General features: G+C 38.1%; 1 protein-coding gene across 4 annotated transcripts in view; it reads right to left on the reverse strand.

The window, feature by feature from the left end:
* The window catches only part of SNX7 (sorting nexin 7), a 107,949-nt gene that overhangs the window by 71,252 nt on the left and 13,811 nt on the right, over positions 1-22,886 (reverse strand). For 3 of the 4 annotated variants that reach the window (XM_043460570.1, XM_043460568.1, XM_043460569.1), the window contains exon 2: positions 5,006-5,188. In XM_043460570.1, coding sequence (XP_043316505.1) covers positions 5,006-5,188 — 183 coding nt within the window. Of the gene's footprint in view, positions 1-5,005; positions 5,189-9,962; positions 10,119-22,886 lie in introns of those variants that run through there. The other variant, XM_043460571.1, reaches the window with a different exon arrangement.

Genomic DNA, 22,886 nt, shown 5'->3' on the forward strand with positions numbered 1-22,886 from the left:
GAGCCTGAGTACTTGAAGTTTAGGACTAAAAGACTATACCTCAAAATGCATTTATTTAGCCAATACTGACCTTCAGTCATGGGCAAATAGTTACTCTAAAATCTGAGGATTTCGAAAACTATTTTTCTGAGGGAAATGAATTTAGAATCAAGAATATACTTTAATCACCAACTACTGACACAAGCCGGCAGGCATTTATGAGTTTGTCTTCATGATGAGGATGTGAGAGGGCAAACCTTTATTAAACCTCTTGAGTTCTTACTCCCACATGTCCTAAGGCAAGGCACATCTCTAGATCTCTGAAACTGAAAGTATTTCTTCAGAGCAGTTACTTTGGATATTTCAACCTGGAGAATCAGGGTCATTTCTCATAAGGGGATGCCAGGAACGTGGGCTTCCTGATACAATTATTTACAGTCATGGTACTCTTAAGTATTCCTAAGTAGGGACTGCCAGTGTACATGTAGGCACAAGAGTATGTGCATTTATCCTTATGATCTTAGTGTCCATGAATATAAATGTTCATAAAATGAAAACTTTCCCAGGGTAGCCATCCTTCAATCTAATTAGATGGAGTACCTGCTGTGAAAGCCAACAACAACCATGCTCATAAAATTCTGTATTTTTCTGTCACAATATTTATAACTATAATTAACTAATAAGAGATACAGTTGTTTAATATCCATTGTCAACGCCATGCCCCCTCATACTGAAAACTCCCACAAAGGCAGAGGGTCTGTCTCAATCGCTGGCATAGTCTCAACATACAACATGGTGCCTGAAACATAACTGGCACTCAATAGAATTTTAGTAAATATATCAGTAAATAAGTGATACTAAGTAAACAACAAAGAAAAGACTACTTGCTAATGCAATATACATCTACCAAAAGTTTATATTCTTGTATCTGTAATACATATTTTAGTATATATAGGTACAGTTTATAAACTCAGTTCAGTTCAGTCGCTCAGTCGTATCCAACTCTTTGCGACCCCATCAACTGCAGCACACCACGCCTCCCTGTTCATCACCAACTCCCGGAATTTACGCAAACCCATGTTCATTGAGTCAGTGATGCCATCCAATCATCTCATCCTCTGTCATCCCCTTCTCCCCCTGCCCTCAATCTTTTCCAACATCAGAGTCTCTTCAAATGAGTCAGCTCTTCGCATCAGGTGGCCACAATACTGGAGTTTGACTTTTAACATCAGTCATTCCAATGAACAGCCTGGACCGATTTCCCTTAGGATGGACTGGTTGGATCTCCTTGCAGTCCAAGGGACTCTCAAGAATCTTCTCCAACACCACAGTTCAAAAGCATCAATTCTTCTGCGCTCAGCTTTCTTCATAGTCCAACTCTCCCATCCATACGTGATTACTGGAAAAACCATAGCCTTGACTAGACGGACCTTTCTTGGCAAAGTAATGTCTCTGCTTTTTAATATGCTGTCTAGGTTGGTCATAACTTTCTTGCCAAGGAGTAAGCATTTTTTAATTTCATGGCTGCAGTCACCATCTGCAGTGATTTTGAAGACCAAAAAAATAAAGTCTGCCACTGTTTCCCATCTATTTGCCATGAAGTGATGGGAACAGATGCCATGATCTTAGTTTTCTGAATTCTGAGCTTTAAGCCAACGTTTTCACTCTCCTCTTTCACTTTCATCAAGAGGCTCTTTAGTTCTTCTTCACTTTTTGCCATAAGGGTGGTATCATCTGCATATCTGAGGATATTGATATTTCTCCCGGCAATCTTGATTCCAGCTTGTGCTTCATCCAGCTCAGCGTTTCTCATGATGTACTCTGCATATAAGTTAAATAAGTAGGGTGACAATATACAGCCTTGACGGACTCCTTTTCCTATTTGGAACCAGTCTGTTGTTCCATGTCCAGTTCTATCTGTTGCTTCCTGACCTGCATATAGGTCTCTCAAGAGGCAGGTCAGGTGGTCTTGTATTCCCATCTCTTTCAGAATTTTCCAGTTTATTGTGATCCACACAGTCAAAGGCTTTGGCATAGTCAATAAAGCAGTAATAGATGTTTTTCTGGAACTCTCTTGCTTTTTCAATGATCCAGTGGATGTTGGCAATTTGATCTCTGGTTCTCTTTTCTAAAACCAGCTTGAACATCTGGAAGTTCACGGTTCACATATTGTTGAAGCCTGGCTTGGAGAATTTTGAGCATTACTTTACTAGCGTGTGAGATGAGTGCAATTGTGCGGCAGTTTGAGCATAATTTGAGCATTATCTTTCTTTGGGATTGGAATGAAAACTGACCTTTTCAAGTCCCGTGGCCACTGGATGCAGTAAAATTAACCAAGTGTATAACAAAGGGACACACTTTATAACAGTTAAGCCGAAAGATAGTCTGCCACAATCACATACAGATGCACAAAAGTATAATGAAAATCTATATAGTTTTGTTGTTATTGTTGTTATTAAGTCATGTCTAACTATTCGCAACCCCGTGGACTGGAGCCTGTCAGGCCCCTCTGTCCATGGGATTTCCCAGGCAAGGATACTGGAGTGGGCTGCCATTTCCTTCTCCAGGGGATCTTCCTGCCCCAGGGATCGAGCCTGCATCACCTGCCCCGCAGTCGGATTCTTTACTGTTGAGCCACCAGGGAAGCTCTCTATATAGCATAAAAATAAACTGTCTAGATTTAAATCTCAGCTCAGCTAACGACTATGTTGTGTAACCTTTGGCAAGTTTTAAGTTTCAATGTCCTCACCCACAAAATGGGGGTAAATCATAAGATCTAGGATTGTTGTAAGCTTCAGATGAGTTAATATTAATATGTATCAAGTGGTTAGAACATTGCCTGGCACAAAGAAGTCCCACAATAAAAGTCAGTTTAACACACTATAATCTTCTCACTATCACTACTACTACTATAAAAGCAGCACATTTAAAGCATGATGCAATACAGATAACTCCTAAGAATAGTATGTCTGATCAGAATGAAATCCATAGGATGGCTTATAAAGTGTCTTGCTGCAAGAAATAAATGAGGGGGAAATCATTCAGTCACAAAATCTTTGCTAGGAAGGATAATGAAAATGGATGATTACAATTATAATAGCAGTAACAGGAGAAATATGGCTCTGCTCTTAGCAGTGTGTCTGTAGTAACACACGGAATATTCACAAAGATCCTGTTAGGTTAGTGTTATTGTCTTATTTCCAAACCAGTTAACCAGCACACAGAGCTTAATTAAACAGCAAGAAAAGGTGACAAGAAGGTTCTACTTCATGCTGTCCTGCTCTGTAGCCTTTCGACAGGGCTCTGACACCATAAATGTCTTCACTCATCCACTCACCAAAAGGTTAAATGACTTAGGTGCTACATCCCAAGGACTGTGTTCACAATTATGGATAATTTAAGATACGATTACCTGCCTTGAGAAGCTCACAGACTCAGTGGGAATAAATAAAAACCACACGTGTTACTGACATACACACAGGCAGGTAGCAAATACTGAATACTTATCATGTGTCAGGCACCCTGTTAAGGGTTTCACATTGAGTACCCATCCTAAATGAATTCTTACAGCAACTGTACAAAACCAGGTCCTATTTTCAGTTCAGTTTTAAAGATTAAAAAAAAAAAAACCTGAGGCTTAGAAGGATTAGGCCTAGGCTTTTCATTTCTTTGCTGCACTGTCATATCTTATTTTCTTTAGGAGTTCAGTTAGAACAGTGTGAGCAAACAGTAGAAAGAGGATTTTTAGCTTGTGGGAGCAGAGGGGGTGAGCATCGTTTCGAATTGCATCTTGAAAAATAAACAGTAGTTCTTCTGTCTGAAAGTGGGAAGGGCATATCAGACAGAAGAAGCAGCATATGCAAAGTTATGACAGCAAGAAATACCCTAGAATATTCAGATAAAAGAGGTAGTTGTATGCGAGTGAAGAGCAGGGGTATTAAAAGTAGGCAGTAAGAGGCGAGTCGTATATAGTAGGCTGACTCCAGACTGACAGGGTCTCTGAATGTCATACAAAGGAGTCTGCACCTTATTCTGTAGGAAATGAGGAGTCAAGGGAAGATTTTAAGAATCTGAGTGAAGAGCTGAGATACACACATCTTAGTGCAACATAATTAGCAGGCCGTACTGAAGGAAGTGATTGTATGTGGAGGGTCCAAAAGATTTTCAGCTACAAAAGGCATGCACTTCCAGAGTCAGAGAGTGAGAATTCACAAACAAAATGTTATAACGTATAAACAGAATTCTTAAAGGCTGCTGTTACACAAAGATTATAATCGCAAAAAAGATTATACTATTTGGCTGTTTTGTTAGTGTAAGCTGTCATTTCACAGAGCCTTGTCTGAGGATTAAGGAGACTTGGGTTCCAGATCTGTTCTGCCTTTGCATCACTAAACACCTAAAAGCATCTCATATATAAGAGAAAGAAATAAAGTAACCATTTGCTTTTTTTTTTTTTCTTTTTGGCTTTGCTGGGTCTTTGCTGCGGTACATGGGCTCTCTAGTTGCAGCACATGGGCGTCGGTGCCCCACAGCATGTGGGATCCTCGTTCCCTGACCAGGGATTGAATCCATGTCCCTCTGCACTGGAAGGCGGTTTCTTAACCACTGGACCACCAGGGAAATCCCACCATGTGCTCTTATTTGGAAAACAAATGAAAAAAATTTTTGTAATCTTCAGAAGAAATGTGAATACAGAATACTGAGTTACGTTTTGAACCAGTTGTTTTCTTTATTAGCAAGTTCTTTCCCAGATATGTTTCTTTATAATCTTTAAACTAAAACATTAAGATGTTCCTATTTTAAGAAGCACAACTGCTAAAATACAAGTGACTGGTACCCAAGTTAATCCAAATTCATATAGGACAAGTGACGGATAGATAAGATGCAATGTCTTATTCAAAATGGCTGAAAGACCAGCACTTAATTCTGCTAAAATTCTCTAACTTGAGTGTCAAAGTGAACAAAAAGTAGTTCTAAACATTCAAAGAAGCAAGTATGGTCAAGAAAATGTTCGTTAAATATTTACCTTAGTAATAATCCTATAAGTAATAAAAGTTTCAATTGTAGTAACATGGCTTTCAGGTTCATCAACTGTAATAAAAAGATCTTTCAAATCTGGCTCATCTTCAAACTTGACTTGGTTTATCATTGATAAAGGGGATGTCGGCATCAGAGGGCTGAAGGAATTCATGTCCATCAGTGAGGCATCCTATGAATAAAACATTCAAAAATTAATGTTTAGGCGGAAAAGAGTTGAAATCCTCTTTTTCTTAGACACCACAAATACTAATCAAATATGTCAAGAACAAAAAGGATAGCTGGACTCCTGCTTAAATAAAGTATGTGGAAATATATGTTTATTTGTTTCCTCACAAAATCCCACTTTAAAAATGACAGTAAAGAAACAAACAAAAAACAAGACAAAAATCATAAAAAGGTACTAACCCTCAAAGTAAAAAAATAAGCTAAGCATGAAGTAAACTATCTTTTGGAGACTGGAACTCTGATGGTTGAGTGGTAACTGAAAAGCTACCACTAAAAAAAAAAAAACAACAGCTAAAGTAAACCTAGGATAGGATGGTTAACTGGGAGGAAGGAGGCATACTGATGACAGAGGATCACATATAGACTCCAGAAGCAGAGGCACCAGAAACCTGTGGACACAGAACGCTGGGAGAGCTAAATGAGAGGACTGGCTGAAAAGCTCACAAAAGAAAAGAGAGTTGGCACCTCAGATTCCCTCACACACCCCATGCAATCAGGTGACTTTTCGTTCCCAGTTTTGCAGAAAACTGGAAATTTACCGGAGTGCCTCTGATTTCAAGGACACCAGGTAGGGTGGAGGGAGAGACAGGCCCATGGGAGTGTCTTACATACTAGATGGAAAGATATCCAGTCCTTTCCCGTCATTTGGCCCCAAGAAAGGGGCAGCAAGATGGAAAACTGCACATAATAGTTGGAGATTTCCTCTCTTAGCTGACCATTCCAAGAAAAAACTGACAGCCGCAGTGCCCTGGGGAATCAGCCAAGCCTCTGCATGCTAATCCCACAGGGAAGCCCCTTCCTGGCAACACGCTACTGTCTACTTGGCTTTTCGTTACCTGGTGCAGGAACCACCAAATATCTCAACATGTGGGCAGGCTCTGAGGCGAAAGATTCACAAAGAGAATACGAGAGGCAGACAGAACAGAGAATAGAATGCTTTACCAACAGAGGAAAGCATGAGAGGGAAGAATGATATCAAACTCATAAATGAAAACAGGTGTTATATTTTTTAAGAATTCAGAGAACAGCAGAGAAACCAAAAAAAGAGGAGGCTTATGAAAGCTGAAATATGACGAAAGGTTAAAAACTCAACAAAAAGTTCCAAAGATAGAACTCAGGAACTAAACTGGACCAAAAGAACATGAGAAGGAAAAGAAGATATTTTTAAAAATTAAAGGATCCAGGCAGATAGAACCTGAGTGAAAATAATTCCAGAAAATGAAGAAGGTAAGTCCAAACTGAAGTATTTCCAGATTGACAGGGTTTATCAGACCTCTTCAAAATGAACAACACAGTGGTGGGGTGGGGAATGCTCCCACAAGTTTCCATTACCATGACATTTCATAATTGTAGAGGTTTTTTAATTCCTAAAAGCTTAGGGAAAAAATTTAGGAAAGCCTAAATTCCAGAAAGAATATAAACAGGCAAAATACAACAGGAACATCAGGAATCAGAACGCCTTCAGATTTCTCAAAATGATAATAAATTAGTATCTTCAAAATTTTTAGAGGAAAATATTTTCTACATAGAGCTATTTATACCCAGAAAAAACAGTCATTCAAGTATACAGGAAAAATAAAGCCATTTCTGGTGTGAAAGATTTCAAAATCTGACTTCCCATGCATCCATTCTTTAGAAGACTTCGCTTTTCCAAAATAAGGGCATATACCAAGAAAGAAGAAATAGGATCTAAAAGTAGGAGATTCAACAAAGAGAATTAAAGGAAATTCCTTAGATGACAGTGGAAGAATGTCCCAGGTTGACAGCTTTGCAGCAGACTTAGAGAACAACCTATACAGACAGGAGCTGAAAGACTTCAAGAAAGCAAGGTTACAAAGAGGAAATAATAAGAGAGGGAGGAAGGAAAGAGAAAGAGGAAAAGAAGGAAAGAAGGAGACTGACAGAATATCTGCTACATCTAAGCAAAATGAAAGGAAGCATGCCATGTTAGACTTTGTAAATCAAATATGATTGATGTAAAAAAAGTGAAAAGGAAGAGAAAACAAGACAGGGAGAAAGGGAGGGCCTTAAAAACATGAATAAATGAATGAATGATGAACTCTAAGGAAAACAAAATGTAAAGAATGAAAATGTAAAATCACAAGTCATCACAACCCTTGACTGTGAATAAAAATAAATTGTTCTTAATCCTAAATTTAACTAAAAATGGTGATATAGTTAGATTAAGATAGTAGGAAGAAAAGCATTAATATGTTTGAGAAGAGGAGACTTGCTAATACCATGACAGAAAAGAAAGAAGACAAACCGTTCCAGACTGCTGATGACCATCTAAGAGACAACCACCATGCAACACATGATCTTAGACTGGATTCTGTACCAAAGGAGGAGAACCTTTGAGAACCTTTGTTTTTTTCCTCTCTAAGAGCTATCTTCGGTACAACTGGAAAGTTTTGAAAGGGTCTGAGGATTAGAATATATTAATAGTATTATGTCAATGTTAATTTCCTGATTAAGATACTTACACTGTAATTATGTAGGAGAGCGTCCCTGTTTTCAAAAATACACAGAGATTTAATTATGAGAAATAAAATATGTTTCCAATTTACTCAATTTACAGAGAGGCAGAAAGCAAATGTTGGGAAATGGTAAACAACCAACAGACCTAGATTCTTTGTGGCATTCTTGCAAGACTTCAAGTCTGAAATTATTTCAAAATTAAAAAATATATTCATAGTTTTCAAAAGTCAACTCATTCGACAAGGCTTAAAATAAAATGTAACAAATTAAAAATAAAAATGCAGTATACCATGTTGTGGTATTGCTATTACCAGTTCATACTCCTTAGAATTAAATTCAGAACTCTTGGCTATATTTGTTCCTTGCTACATTCTTTATTTCAAAATAACACATATACTCTTTTTCTAGTTTTTCAATTTTGATATTATCAGTAGATTTCCTACTAAGGAGGACGAAGAGTATTTATTTAGCCAATTAATTATGAGTATAGACTCAGAGACCTACTTTACTCAGTGGATTATAATTCATTAATATAATTCATTGTAATGCTCTAAGTGTCCAAAACTTGCCTAGTAGGAGTCCCTTAAAACTGGCATCTGTGTGTTTTTGATGTCTTCATTACTCCTTGAGCACTTTATTTTCAGGCATATTAAGATATTTCAGATTTACCTTATACTTATTTTCCCTGCCTTCAGTCATGGGATCAGACATTTATCCAAAGAGCTCTGGTTCCTTTAAGAGGAGACTGGTACTTAAAATATAAGATATAAATGCTAGAAAATATATGCATGTTAGACATGATTTAGACCAAGGAATAGAAAACAAATCACAGTTGGGTTGATCAGACACACAAAAAACACGGAGATAATAAATGTCTTGCAACAAAAGTTCAGTGAGATAAATTACAGTATATCCCTATGATAGAATACAATAAAGTCTATCCATGTAACAGAATACAGTAAAGTGATTAATGTATTAGAACAATATACAGAAACTTGGGAAAAGGTTCACAGTATGTTATTAAGAGAAAGCAGCAGCTTATAAAATTTGTATTTAACTAGATTCTAATGCATGCATGTGGGCTTATGTGTTTATGACAGAGGGGGGCCAGAGGGTATGAGAGGAAAAGTAACAAAGAGTGACTCATAATATGCATGTGCTCAGGAACTTGGAAGTTATACCAAAAAGTTAACAGAAGTTATTTCAAGTGTTGGGATTCCTCTTGAGCTTAATATTTTCCTGTCTGAGTTTCTATGTTTACAAATATTCTAAAATAAATGTGTATTATTTTGCAAAATGATTTTTAATTGTTGAGAGTCAACACTGTATCTAATGTGTTCATAAACAGTAAGAACTATTGTAATAAGTTAAAAGAGTATCTAGGGCCATTTTGGCAGAAGACCTTGAATTACACATTTAATTGTATGATTTTTTTTTCTGAACTCATCAAAATTGTATAGTTAAAAAGGAAATTTAAAAATATGCCCAGAATCACAAGAAAATGGGATTGTCAAAATTATGGGATGCTAACACAATGGAATACTAAGCAGCTATTACAACAGAATTTAGAGGTTCCAAATAAACATGCTATCAGCAAGTACAAAAATCTCTCTCAATATTCATTTCATATAAATAATAGTTTTCTAAGCTGACAAATTTTAATTTGATGGGCAAATGTGCTTTAAATTTCACTGACAGTGCATACAACCATGCGCTCTGGCATTCTTTGTAGTCACCCTCTTGACTTACCACAACCCACTTCTTTTACCTACTACATAATTTAGCATTCTATTTCTTCTGCTTAAAATGCATCCTTTTGTAGCGTGGGAAAGATCTGCATGAATTTACAAAGGCTCACAATTCCAATGAGTGTAGTGTGGTGTCATAAAAATATGCTTCAATATCTAGCAAAGGAAGAAAATTACAGGCTGAAATTTAGCAACCTCCAAGATTTCAGTAGAAAGATTTAAATTACTATGAATCACTCAGAAACATTCTTGAAACCTCAATAAAACTGACTGTTCAAAGAGTTTTCTATTCACTTCAAAGAAAAAGGAAAGAAAATACACTGACGATACTTAAAAGATTTACATTTGGACATGAATAAGGGAAGAAAATAAGTGTTTGAGAAGATCCAAAGAAGTAATTAACCAAAAAGAACTCCATTTAACCTTTTGTGGTTGATGCTTTTCAGGAGAAATGGATCGTTAAAATTTGTTCTTTCCAAACAAAGGTCTCACCTCCAGGATAATGCATGCCTCTTTCTCCTGCTAGTTCTCTCTCTTCCATCCCCGGCCCTCAACTTCATTTATACATTTGTTCATTCTTTGTATTTGGTTATATGTCCTTTATCTTATGATATTTCAGACAGTGAAAATACATCTTTTCATTTTTTTTTCCTTCAAGAGATTAAAGCAGAGCGGAAATTATTTGCATGCTTAAACTTCTTAAATAACACTGAATACTTATAGCTAGCATAGTGAACACACACACACAGGAATGCACCGAAACATCTAGGGATGGTTTCAGGCTAAAATCTGAATATGCATAATAGAGAAGTCAGTCACATTGTTGCAGAAAGTCATTGCCTGTTTTTCTCTCTCTCTTTTTTGATAGGTCCCACCCACCTTTGGAGGATAACTGCTTTACAGTATGTTGGTCTCTGCCATACATCAACACGAAATCAGCCCCAGGTATACTTACGTCCCCTCCCTCCTGAATCGCCCTCCCACCACCCACCTCTCTAGGTTGTCACAGAGCTCAAAAAATAGGTGGAAGACCTAAACAGACAATTCTCTAAAGAAGACATACTCGTGGTTAGAGAAATGCAAATAAAAACTACAATGAGGTATCACCTCACATCAGTCAGAATGGCCATAATTAAAAAAATCTACAAACGGATGCGGAGAAAAGGGAACCCTCTTGCACCATTGGCAGGAATGTAAATTGATAGAGCTGCTATGGAGAACAGTATGGAGATTCCTTAAAAAACTGAAATAGAATTACCACATGACCCAGCAATCCCACTAACGGGCATATGCCCTGAGAAAACCATAATTCAAAGAGACACATGCACCCCAGTATTCGTGGCAGCACTGTTTACAATAGCTAAGACACGGAAACAGCCAAGATGGCACTGCCTTTTATCCTTATTCCAATTAGTACATTCATAATAAGAAAAACTATGTAAATAACTTTCCTAAAATAAACGGACATTAGCACTGTGCTAGCATCATGCTGCAATTTATTGACAAACTCACTTATGAAATAAGGGTAAGTTTTCCTTGTCGTTACTTTTGTTTTATTGTAAGTATCTGCTGTGAGTTGAACCATGTCCTCCCAAAATTCATATGCTGAACTCCGAACCCTGCCACCTCAAAATGTGACCTTATTTGGGGACAGGAGCTTCACAGAGGAAATAGAGTTAAAATGAGGTCATTGAAGTGGGTCCTGATGCCATATGACTGGGATCTTTACAAAAAGGGGGGGATTTGGACAAAGACATGCATGTTATAAGACACAGGGAGAAGACAGCCATCTATAAGCCAAGTGGAGAGGCAGGGAAGAGATCCTTCCCTCACACATTCAGAAGGAACCAACCCTGCTGACACCTTGATTTCAGACTTTTAGCTTCCAGAACTGTGAGAAAATTAATTTATCTTTGTTTCAGACACTTAGTCTGTGGTACTTCATCATGTCAGCCCTAGCAAATGAAGAGCACTTCTGTATACAGAATGGCACACAATAATTGTGTAAAGAAGAAAGGAAGGGTAGAAAGGAAGGAAGGAATTCTAATTAAAACATTACATCTTTGATCCATTCATTTTTTTTAACCAGTTAATAATCAACTTCAATAATTTCTGAGAAATGTTTTTGCCTCCCTCCTTTAATGCTATTTGATGGTTCCAAAGTTCTACTACGGAAATAAATAAAATACACAGCTGAAATTTAAAACAATGGCCTGCCAATATTTGAGTGCTCAGGAGATGAACTCCATAAGAAACAGGCTGAAAGGTGAGCTATGACCTCTCTGAGAGGTGTCCTTCCTTAATATCCCTCCCTAAGATTCAACTCCAGAACATCTCATAAATATAACATGAATTACTCTGATAATACTAAATTGCATCCACCATCTGTGCACAAACAGCTATTTTCTTTTTACAACAGAGGGGGGAAAAAATCAATGTGAGAAGTGTGATAAATCAGAATACTGGCATGAAAAGGCCATGCAAATAAAATTGCTGATGTACAAGAAACATGTACACCAAGAGACATCTGGTAAAATGCAACTTGCAAGGAAGGAGTTTGAGAAACCATGTTGTTATGAGGGACACTCATCTTGATGGGCCTAAATTTAGACTTACCAGCTGTGTTTTGGTTTACAACTCCTTCCAATCTGCCTGCTTATAATAATAATAAAAATTAGAAAGGCCTTCTGTGGAACACTGTTGAAAATGTGATTGGGGGAAAGCCAGCCTGTGTTGGGTTCTATAAAGGGGCATACAACACTCAATAATCTTGTTTGATATAATTTCTAGTGCGATGCAGTATATATACCCTTGTATGCATATATCATAATTTATTTATCCATTTTTTTTTCTATTTTCTAACAGTGTTGCCTTGAATATACTTGGGCTTTTTCAGTTTTTGCACTATAAAGTTAGAGATTAACCATAGAAATGTCACAAATAGTTTTATTTGATAAAATTTTCCCCTCTGGACAAAAAGAAAAGTGGTAATAGAAAAAGGCTAGGCAGTCAAGGTGTTAGTCGCTCAGCTGTGTCCGACTCTTTGTGACCGCACAGACTGTAGCCCACCAGGCTCCTCTGCCCATAGGATTCTTCAAGCAAGAAAACTGGAGTGGGTTGCCATTTCCTCTTCAGGGGATCTTCCCAACCCAGGGCTCGAACCTTGGTCTCCTGTATTGTAGGCAGATTCTTTATTCAAGTTTAGACATATACTAGCTGTGTGAACCTGGTCAAGTATTGTTACTTTTCTGAGATTCAGTTTTCTCCTTTGTAACCTCAGAGAGGTCATATCTCACCTTGGATTCCAGATGATCAAGAAGAGGATAAAAAGGGACAAATAAATGTGATGTATATAGACACTGTCTGCTTGAAGGCTTTATGTGAGTTATGCAAACATTACCACAATCCTGTAAGATATGTGCTATTTCTTCCCTTTTTTTAAACTAGGTAACAATACTACTGAGGAGCTGCTATTTTACCTCTTGTTTTCAAACGAGGAATCAGGTTAAATCACTTATTCAAACTCTAACTGCTATTTTAATAAGTAGAGGAGCCAGCATTTGACCACCCCCTAACTGCCAGTGGGCTGATCTTAAGGGAGATCAACCCTGAATGTTCACTGGAAGGACCGATGCTGATGCTGAAGCTGAAGCGCCAATAGTTTGGTCATCTGATGCAAACAGAGGACTCTGGAAAAGTCCCTGCTGCTGGGAAAGATTGAGGGCAGAAGGAGAGCAGGGCATCAGAGGATAACATGGCTGGATGGCATCACCGATGCAATGAACATGAACTTGGGCAAACTCTAGGAGATGGTGAAGGACAGGGAGGCCTGGCAAGCTGCAGTCCATGGGGTCACAAAGAGTCGGACACGACTGGGAGACTGAACAACAATAGCCAGTAAGTCAAATGTACTGGGCATCATCACTGAATTCACTTTTTCAGTTTCCCATGAAACTAAGTAGAAATCTAAAACAAGAATACAACAATCTCTATGGTTAAAACATTGTCATGTGGTACGTACAACCTAAGGCACTACAAACATTCAGGGCAGCCCAGAATAGATAGATAAATTGTGGTATGCACACAAGGTTACATATAATACACAGCAATGAAAATCAACCACAGGGACTTCCCTGGTACTCCAGGGGTTAAGAATCTGCCTCACAATTCAGGGTACATGGGTTCAATCCTTGGTTAGCAAACTAAGATCCCATGTACCACAACTACTGGAGCCCGGCACCACATCTAGAGAATCCTTGCTCCACAATGAAAGAACCTACATGACACAACAAAGATCCTGTTGCCACAACTGAGACTCAATCCAGCCAAATAAACAAATGCAATCTTTTAAAGAAAATAGGAAATCAACTACAACTTCATATAAGGCCATTGATAAATATAAGCTAAATTATAAGCTAAATATTAGGGAAAAAAGCAAATCAGAGAATTCATATAGGACAACATCATTTTTTAAAGTCCTAAACCATACAAGGTAAAAATTCAGAAAAATCTTTAACAGATGTTGCTTCAAATACATACAGATCTTCCTCAACTTACAGTGGGGTTACATCCCTATAAACCCACTGAAAATTGAAAATACTGTAATTCAAAAAGTATTTAATACACCTAACCTTCTGAACATGACAGCTTATCCTAGCCTATCTTAAATATGATCAGAACACTTACATGAGTCTACAGTTGGGCAAAATCATCTAATACAAAGCCAATCTTGATGAAAGTGAAAGAGGAGAGTGAAAAAGTTGGCTTAAAACTCAACAATCAGAAAACTAAGATCATGGCATCTGGTCCCATCACTTCACAGCAAATATATGGGGAAATAATGGAAACAGTGAGAGACTTTATCTTTTTGGGCTCCAAAATCACTGCAGATGGTGACTGCAGCCATGAAATTAAAAGATGCTTGCTCCTTGGAAGAAAAGTTATGACCAACCTAAACAGCATATTAAAGAGCAGAGACATTACTTTGCCAACAAGGGTCTGTCTAGTCAAAGCTATGGTTTTTCCAATAGTCATGTATGGATATGAGAGATAGTCATGTATGGATATGAGAGTTGGACTATAAAGAAAGCTGAGCGCCAAAGAATTGATGCTTTTGAACTGTGGTGTTGGAGAAGACTCCTGAGAGCCCCTTGGACTGCAAGGAGATCCAACCAGTCAATCCTAAAGGAAATCAGTCCTGAATATTCATTGGAAGGACTGATGCTGAAGCTGAAACTCCAATACTTTGGCCACCTGATGCAAAGAACTGAATCACTGGAAAAGACCCTGATGCTGGGAAAGATTGAAGCCAGGAAGAGAACAGGACGACAGAGGATGAGAGGGCTGGATGGCATCACTGACTCAATGGACATGAGTTTGAGTAAGCTCCGGAAGTTGGTGATGGACAGGGAAGCCTGGCATGCTGTAGTCCATGGGGCCTCAAAGAGTCGGACGAGACTGAGCAACTGAACTGAGCTGAATCTTATAGTGTTGAGTAGCTCATGTACTTTATTGAATGTTGCCTGAAAGTGAAAAACAGAATGGCTGTACAGGCACAGAATGTTTGTAAGTGTATGGTTGCTACCCCTGTGATGGTGTGGCTGGCTGGGAGCTGTGGCTCGCTGCTACTACCCAGCTCCAGGAAAGCTTATCTCCTACTACCCAAGAATAGATCAAAATTCACAGTCTGGTTTTACTGAATGTGTAACACTTTTGCACTGTGAAGTCTAAATATCATACGTCAAACCATTTTGCATTCAGGACCATCACTTTTATGAAAACCAAATGAAAACCAAATGAATGAAAAAAACAAAACCCAAATTATTATTTTCTTTTAAGCAGGAGAGAGACAGGATCTTGGGAGGACCACACAGAGAATGCAGGTTTACCTCATTTTATCTTGCTTCACTTTACTGTGAAGCATGTTTTTCACAAATTGAAGGGTTTTGGCAAGTCTGCATTGAACAAGTCTATAGGTACCATTTTTTCCAACAGCATTTGCTCACTTCATGTCTCTGGGTCACATTTGGGTAATTCTTGCAATACTACTTCAAATGTTTTCATTATTACTATATGTTATGGTAATCCGTGATCAGTGATCTCTTATTGTAATTGTTTTGGGACACCACAAACCACGCCCATATAAGATATGAACTTGATAAAAGTTTCTGTTCTAACTGCTTTCCCCTTTGGTTGTCCCCCCATTTCTCTCCCTCATCTTGAGCCTCCCTATTCCCTGAGATACAATATTGAAACAGGTCAAATAATAATCCTACCATGGGCTTCCCTGATGGCTGAGTAGTAAAGAATCTCCCTACAAAGCAGGAAATATGGGTTCAATCCCACATTCGATACCAGAGTCAGGAAAATCTCCTGGAGAAGGAAATAGCAACCCAGTCCAGTATTCTTGCCTGGGATATGCCATGGACGGAGAAGTCTGGAGGGCTACAGTCCATGGGGTCACAAAGAGTCGGACACAACTCAGTTCAGGAAGCCATTAGTCCTTCTGAAGTGAAAGGAAGAGTGTCAAGACTCAATTTAAATAAAAAACCAGGAGTAATCAAGCTTAGTGAGGAAAGCAAGCTGAAAATCAAGATGGGCTGAAAGCTAGGTCTCCTGTGCCAGTTAGCCAAGTTGTGAATGCAAAGAAAAAGTTCTTGAAGGAAATTTAAAGTGCTACTCTAGTGAACACACAGATGATAAGAATGCGAAACAGCCTTATTACTGATACAGAGAAAGTATTAGCGATCTGGATAGAAGATTCAGCCACAACATTCCTTTCAGCCAAAAACTAATCCAGAGCAAGGCCTTAACTCTCTTTAATTCCATGAAGGCTGAAAGAGGTGAGGAAGCTGAAGAAGAAAAGTATGAAGTTAGCAGAGGCTGGTTTATGAGCTTTAAGGAAAGAAGCCATCTCTGTAACATAAAAAAATACAGGGTGAAGCAGCAACTTGCTAATGTAAAAGTTGCAGCAAACTATCCAGAAGGCCTAGCTAAGTTCATTAATGAAGGTGGCAACACTAAACAACCGATTTTTAATGAAGATGAAACAGCCTTATATTGGAAGAAGATGCCATCTAAGACTTTCATAGCTAGAGCACAGAAGTCAATGTCTGGCTTTAACGCGCTTCTCAGTGGCTAATGCTGGTGGTAACTTTAAGTTGGGGGTCAATGCTCGTTTATTATTCTGAATAGCTTAGGGCCCTTAAAAATTATGCTAAATTGATTCTGCCTATGCTCTATAAAAGAGATTTTCCCAGTAGCTCAGTGGTAAAGAATCTGCCTGCAATGCAAGAGACACAGGAGACAAGGGTTCAATTCCTGGGGTGAGGAAGAGCCCCTGGAGGAGGGCATGGCAACCCACTCCAATATTCTTGCCTGGAGAATCCCATGGGCAGAAGAGCCTGGTGGGCTACATATAGTCCATGGGGTCGCAAAGAGTCACGACTGAAGCAACTGAGTATGCAAATGCTCTATAAATGGAACCACAAAGCCTAAATGAGAGCCCGTCTGTTTACAACATGGTTGTAAAGCTCACTGTTGAGACCTACTGCTCAGGAAAAAACATTCTTTTCAAAAGATTACTGCTCATTGACAATGCACCTGGCCACCCAAGAGCTCTGGTGGAAACGTTCAATGAGATTAATGTTTTCATTCTTACCAATACAACGATTCTGCAGGTCATAGATTAAAGACTTCCAAGACTTCTCAGACTTACTACTGAAGTACATTACTGAAGCACATGTACTGAAGTACATTTACATTCAGTACTGAAGCCTACCTTTCACAAGGCTCTAGCTGCCATAGACAGTGATTTCTCTGATGGATCTGGGCAAGGGAAAGTGAAAGCCTTCTGGAAGGATTTCACCATTGTAGATGCCACTAGAACATCTGTGATTCATGAGAACAGGTGAAAACATAAACATTCACAGAATTTGGAAAAAGTTGATTCCAACCCTCTTGGATGACTTTGAGAGGTTCAAGACTTCAGTGGAGGAAATAATTGCAAATGTGGTATAAATAGACAGAAACCTGGAATTAGAAATGGAGCCTGAAGATGTAACAGAATTGCTACAATGTCATGATAAAACATGAGTGGATGAGAAGTTGTTTCTTATGGATGAGCAAAGAGGTGGTTTCCTGAGGTGGAATCTATCTCTGGTGAAAATGCAGTGAAGATTGTTGAAATGACAACAAAGGATTTAGAATATTACATAAATCGATACACTTAATGATAAACCAGAGGCAGGGTTTGAAAGGACTGACTCCAACATTGAAAGAAGTTCTTCTGTAGGTAAAATGCTACCAAACAGGATTGTATGCTACAGAGAAATCATTTGTGAAAGGAAGAGTCAACTGATGTGGCAAACCTCATTCTGTTGTCTTATTTTAAGAAACTGCCACAGCCACCCCAACTTTCAGCAACCACTACCCTGATCAGGAAGCAGCCACCAAAACTGAGGTAGGCTCCTCAAGCAGTAAAAGGATTATGGTTCATTGAAAACTTAGATTATGGTTAACATAATTTTTAGCAATAAAATATTTTTAAATTAAGGTATGTATATTTTTTTGCACACTTAACTGACTGCAGCATAAACATAACTATCATATGTACTGCAAAAAACCAAAAACTGGGTGGCTCATTTCATTACAATACTGGCTTTATTGTGATGGTCTGCAACTGAACCTGCAATATCTCTGAGGCATATCTGTACCAAAATTTGAGATTACGCTTTATTTCCTAAGCTAGTGGTGGGTGCAATGTTATTATTCTATTACTAAGAGTCTGCAAATATTTTCCATAAAGGGCCAGATAGTAAATTTGGGCCTTGCAGGCCATCTGGTCTCTGTTACAATTACTTACCTTGGGCACTACAGTGTGAAAATAGTCACAGACAACACATAAATCAATGGGTGTGGTTATATGCCAATAACCTTTATTTGTGAACAAAATGCAGACTGGATTTGGCCACACAGGCTGCTTGCCCCTGTAGATATTGTATTGTTATAGATATTATATAAATAGTTATATTACCAATAGTGATGGATGTAATATGGATACATATGTATATACACATATTCTTTTGTATACATGAAAATATTCTATATTAAAAATAATTTTTAAAGTTTTATAAAAGGCAGTTCAAGTAGGATAAGGATATATTCTTGATTACTGAAAACTGTCCACTAATTTTCTTTTCACAATTTTCTCATCAAACTTAAAACTAAAAATTAAATCCTTTTCACCTTTAGTACATATATGCTAAGTCGCTTCAGTCATGTTTGACTCTTTGAGACCCCATGGACTGTAGACTGCCAGGCTCCTCTGTATATGGAATTCTCCAGGCAAGAATACTGGAATGGGTTGCCATTGTTTACTCCAAGGGGTCTTCCCGACCCAAGGATCATACCCGTGTCTTTTGCATCTCCTGCATTGGCAGGCAGATTTTTTACCACTGTGCCACCTGTGAAGCCTATTGTATAGCAGACACACAAAAAAATTTTAGTAAGATTTTTTTCTTGCAAACAGCCATACAACCCAGGGATTGAACCAGCATCTCTTAGGTCTCCTACATTGGCAAACAGGTTCTTTACCACTAGCACCACCTGGGAAGCCCTTTGGTAGGTAGGTAGAAGTCAAAAGAAGTTTCAGATTTTTAGCATCTTGATTACTACATATGAAACAAGGACAAGTAAAAAAGAAAGAAAAAAATAAGTAAAACATTAAGACTGAAAGACCCTTAAGAATCTGCCCCTGTGTCCTTCAAATCATAGGTGCATTTATATGTATGACTTAGAGATATGTCACATCATTCCATGTAAAAGACATTTAAAGCCATGAATGTCAAATCCATAAATGATAAGAGTCTACTAAATTTGTTTTAAAATAAGTCTGTGGTAATGGATACATATATGAAAGAGTGTCAGCCAACTGCTGCTACTACTAACCTACTATTGTTCTACTATTGTAGATTCCTGTGATGGCTAACTGGAAGCAGAGCAAGCCAAGAAAAACCAATTATACTAATCAGAACTCCCAAAGAGGTTGAAAATATGTCCCACGGGGATATAACACTGCACACCCAACTCAGGGATATACTGAAAAATGGTTCCCAAGAAGTGCACTAGTTGGCTAAAATGGATTTTGCATCCTCAGTTGCTTCAGTAACTGAAGCAATGTATGACTCTGTGCAAACCCATGGACTGTAGCCCTCCAGGCTCCTTTGTCCATGGGGATTCTCCAGGCAAGAACACTGGAGTGGGTTGCCTTGCCCTCCTCCGGCAGATCTTCTCTACCCAGGGATCAAACCTGAGTCTCCAAGGTCTCCTGTATCGGCTGGCAGACTCTTTACCACTAGTGCCACCTGGGAATCCCGTAGTATAGGGATAATAATTATCTCCAAATCACTTATTTCTTAATTGGAAGGGCCAAGAATTGGCCGCCACCAGCCATATGCACACACAAAAAGCACCGAGCGCAGCAGTATTATTTCATTTAACAAAGATTCATAGAATGTCAACAACGTGTTAGGCACTGGGCTGGGGATTCTATAGTGGTCAAGACTGGCTGCCATGATGCCTTCTCTCATGAAGCTTACACTGTAATTAGCAGGGTGGGTAACAGATAATAAACAAATAAAACTACAGAAAAATAAATAAGTCCAGATACAAAGAAAGAGCGTAAATTCCAGAGAAAGCAGAGTGATATGCTGGAGTGTTTAAGGCAAGGAGCGAGAGGAATGCTTTTGAGAGAGCTATTAGGGAGGGTGTCTTTACGGAGGTGAAGTGAGAAGGAGCCAGCCATGAAAGACAAGGAGGCAAGTGGATTCCAGTCCAGGAATCCAATAATGCCTACGGCAGGAAAGCACTTACAAAGCTGAGGGACCAGAAAGGAGGCAAACAGGTAGAAGAGAGGATTTGATGAAGGTATAACCAACAAAACTTAAATTGACATTTACTGTGGCAGAATTTGAAGTATTCACATTTTCATCTGATAGGTCTTGAAAAAAAAGGGAATGGAGAACTCCAGGATAAATGAATGCTGCACCTGAAATCCAAAGTAAGGCGCCAGCTGCACGGCTAGAGGTTGTTAAGGATCTGTATGATCTTCCCCAGATTATTCATGAGCATTAACCAATTGCAGGATATTAATCATGACTAATGCCTTTCCATTTATCTCAATTATGTTGAGTAATTTCTTATCTAGTGGAAAATTGTCTTGCTTGTATTTAATATGCTATAGAAAAAAATTCGCTTTCCTTATTCAGAAAGGTTCAACACACCATTTACATAGGATTTGCCACAAAACCTTTGTGGAAGATGGCATCACTTCTTCAGTCTTGATCCCCAGATGAAGTAGATCCAAAGCCTGGACCAGACTCACAGTCAGTCACAGTTGACATATACACGAGGAAAAAAAGAAGTCTTTCTTGCAGATAAGCCACTAAGAACTTGAGGCTGTTTGTACTACAGCATTATCTAGTGGAGCCTGACCAAAAATACCATTCAAACTTCATTCAGGTTAAATACAGATGTATTCATGTACATATGTGTTATGTATGTATGCACACAGATGCACACACTTAACCTTTTCAGAGTTAGTACAAAAGAATGAATGAGGGACTTTTTTCCCCCAATTTTGAAAACCAATATAACAAGAGTTTACCTTTTGTTTTTGGTCATGCATAATAAGGTTTTCATTTTAATTCTTAACAGGATTTCTATTCCTAATGTTTCATTTTAAACGAACAAGCTCTGATTCTCATTTTAGAATAAAACTTCTATTTCTTATAGCAAAAAAATTTAAATGATTAGAAAAATAAAATATTATGCTAAATAAAAGAAACCAGACACACAAAAAAATGTATGATTCCTTTTATGTGAAATGTCCTAAAAAGGCAAATTTACAGAGACAGAAAATAGGAGATTAGTAGTTGTCTATGGCTGGGAGTAAAAATGGGTACTAACTGAAAATGGAATGACAGATTTTGGGTAGAAAATGAAATTGTTCTAAAACTAGTTGACAGTGATGGTTGTACAACTCAGTAAATTTACTTTAAAAAAAAATCATCTACCCAAAATGGATGAATTTTGTGGTATATAATTACATCTCAATAAAGTCAGTTAAAAACAATTTTCAAAGGGTATGTCATACCAAAGAATTTCTCAAAGTCAAAAAGAATTATTTCAGTATCAGTTTTAACAACTGCCAATTTAACCTTCTGTTCTATTTTATCATAGGTGTGTTTTATTGATTTTTATATCAGTATTTGCTAATAATTTTGGTTGTCTGACATCCTTTTTTATTAATAGTACAAGCAACACTGCATTATCCAGGGTGACTAGATATATGTAGTGTCAGAGTTAATCAAATATTTTGTTTAAAACAGACAAAACCATTCAAGCCTATAAATTTTTATTTGTTCATTGAGACAACTTTAAAGTATCTTCTTAAAGTAACTGTAAATGTTTAACTTTTAGTCTAATATCCTCTTTGAAAAGTGTTTGATACAATTTTAAAATGCATAAAAAAATAAATTTTGAACACTACAACTACATAACTATTGAGTCTGTGTTTTATTTTGATCATACTCAGTTCAGTTCAGTTCAATCGCTCAGTCGTATCCGACTCTCTGCAACCCCATGAATCACAGCATGCCAGGCCTCCCTGTCCATCACCAACTCCCGGAGTTTACTCAAACTCATGCCCATCGAGTCAGTGATGCCGTCCAGCCATCTCATCCTCTGTCGTCTCCTTCTCCTCCTGCCCCTAATCCCTCCCAGCATCAGGGTCTTTTCCAATGAATCAACTCTTCGCATGAGGTGGCCAAAGTACTGGAGTTTCAGCTTCAGCATCAGTCCTTCCAATGAACACCCAGGACTGATCTCCTTTAGGATGGACTGGTTGGATCTCCTGGCAGTCCAAGGGACTCTCAAGAGTCTTCTCCAACACCATAGTTCAAAAGCATCAATTTTTCGGCACTCAGCTTTCTTCACAGTCCAACTCTCACATCCATACATGACCACTGGAAAAACCATAGCCTTGACCAGACGGACCTTTGTTACACTAGCCACTTGTAAAAACTAGCAGGCTATCAGGGTTACACTAGAACATCCTATCAGAGCCCCCAAACTGCAAAAATAAAACGCCATCTTCAAAACTCAATGGAATAAAGTATATTAAATTCAAATCTGGTCTTCTAATATTATTTTCCTGAAATGCTTGTAATAATTTTCTCCAGTGCCACTGACCAATAAACAAAATAATGTTATCTGCACAAAAGAAATATATAGTTCTTCTCCCTAAAGGTTTTCATGGATTTTATTTTCTTTTAGCTACACAACATCCAATCTTATTTCCAAATATAAAACTGGGTATAGATTCTGCTGTTTCCCTGGTTGGTCAGCAATAAAGAA

Source organism: Cervus canadensis, chromosome 2 (assembly GCF_019320065.1).
Source record: "Cervus canadensis isolate Bull #8, Minnesota chromosome 2, ASM1932006v1, whole genome shotgun sequence".
NCBI classification, from domain to species: Eukaryota; Metazoa; Chordata; class Mammalia; order Artiodactyla; family Cervidae; genus Cervus; species Cervus canadensis.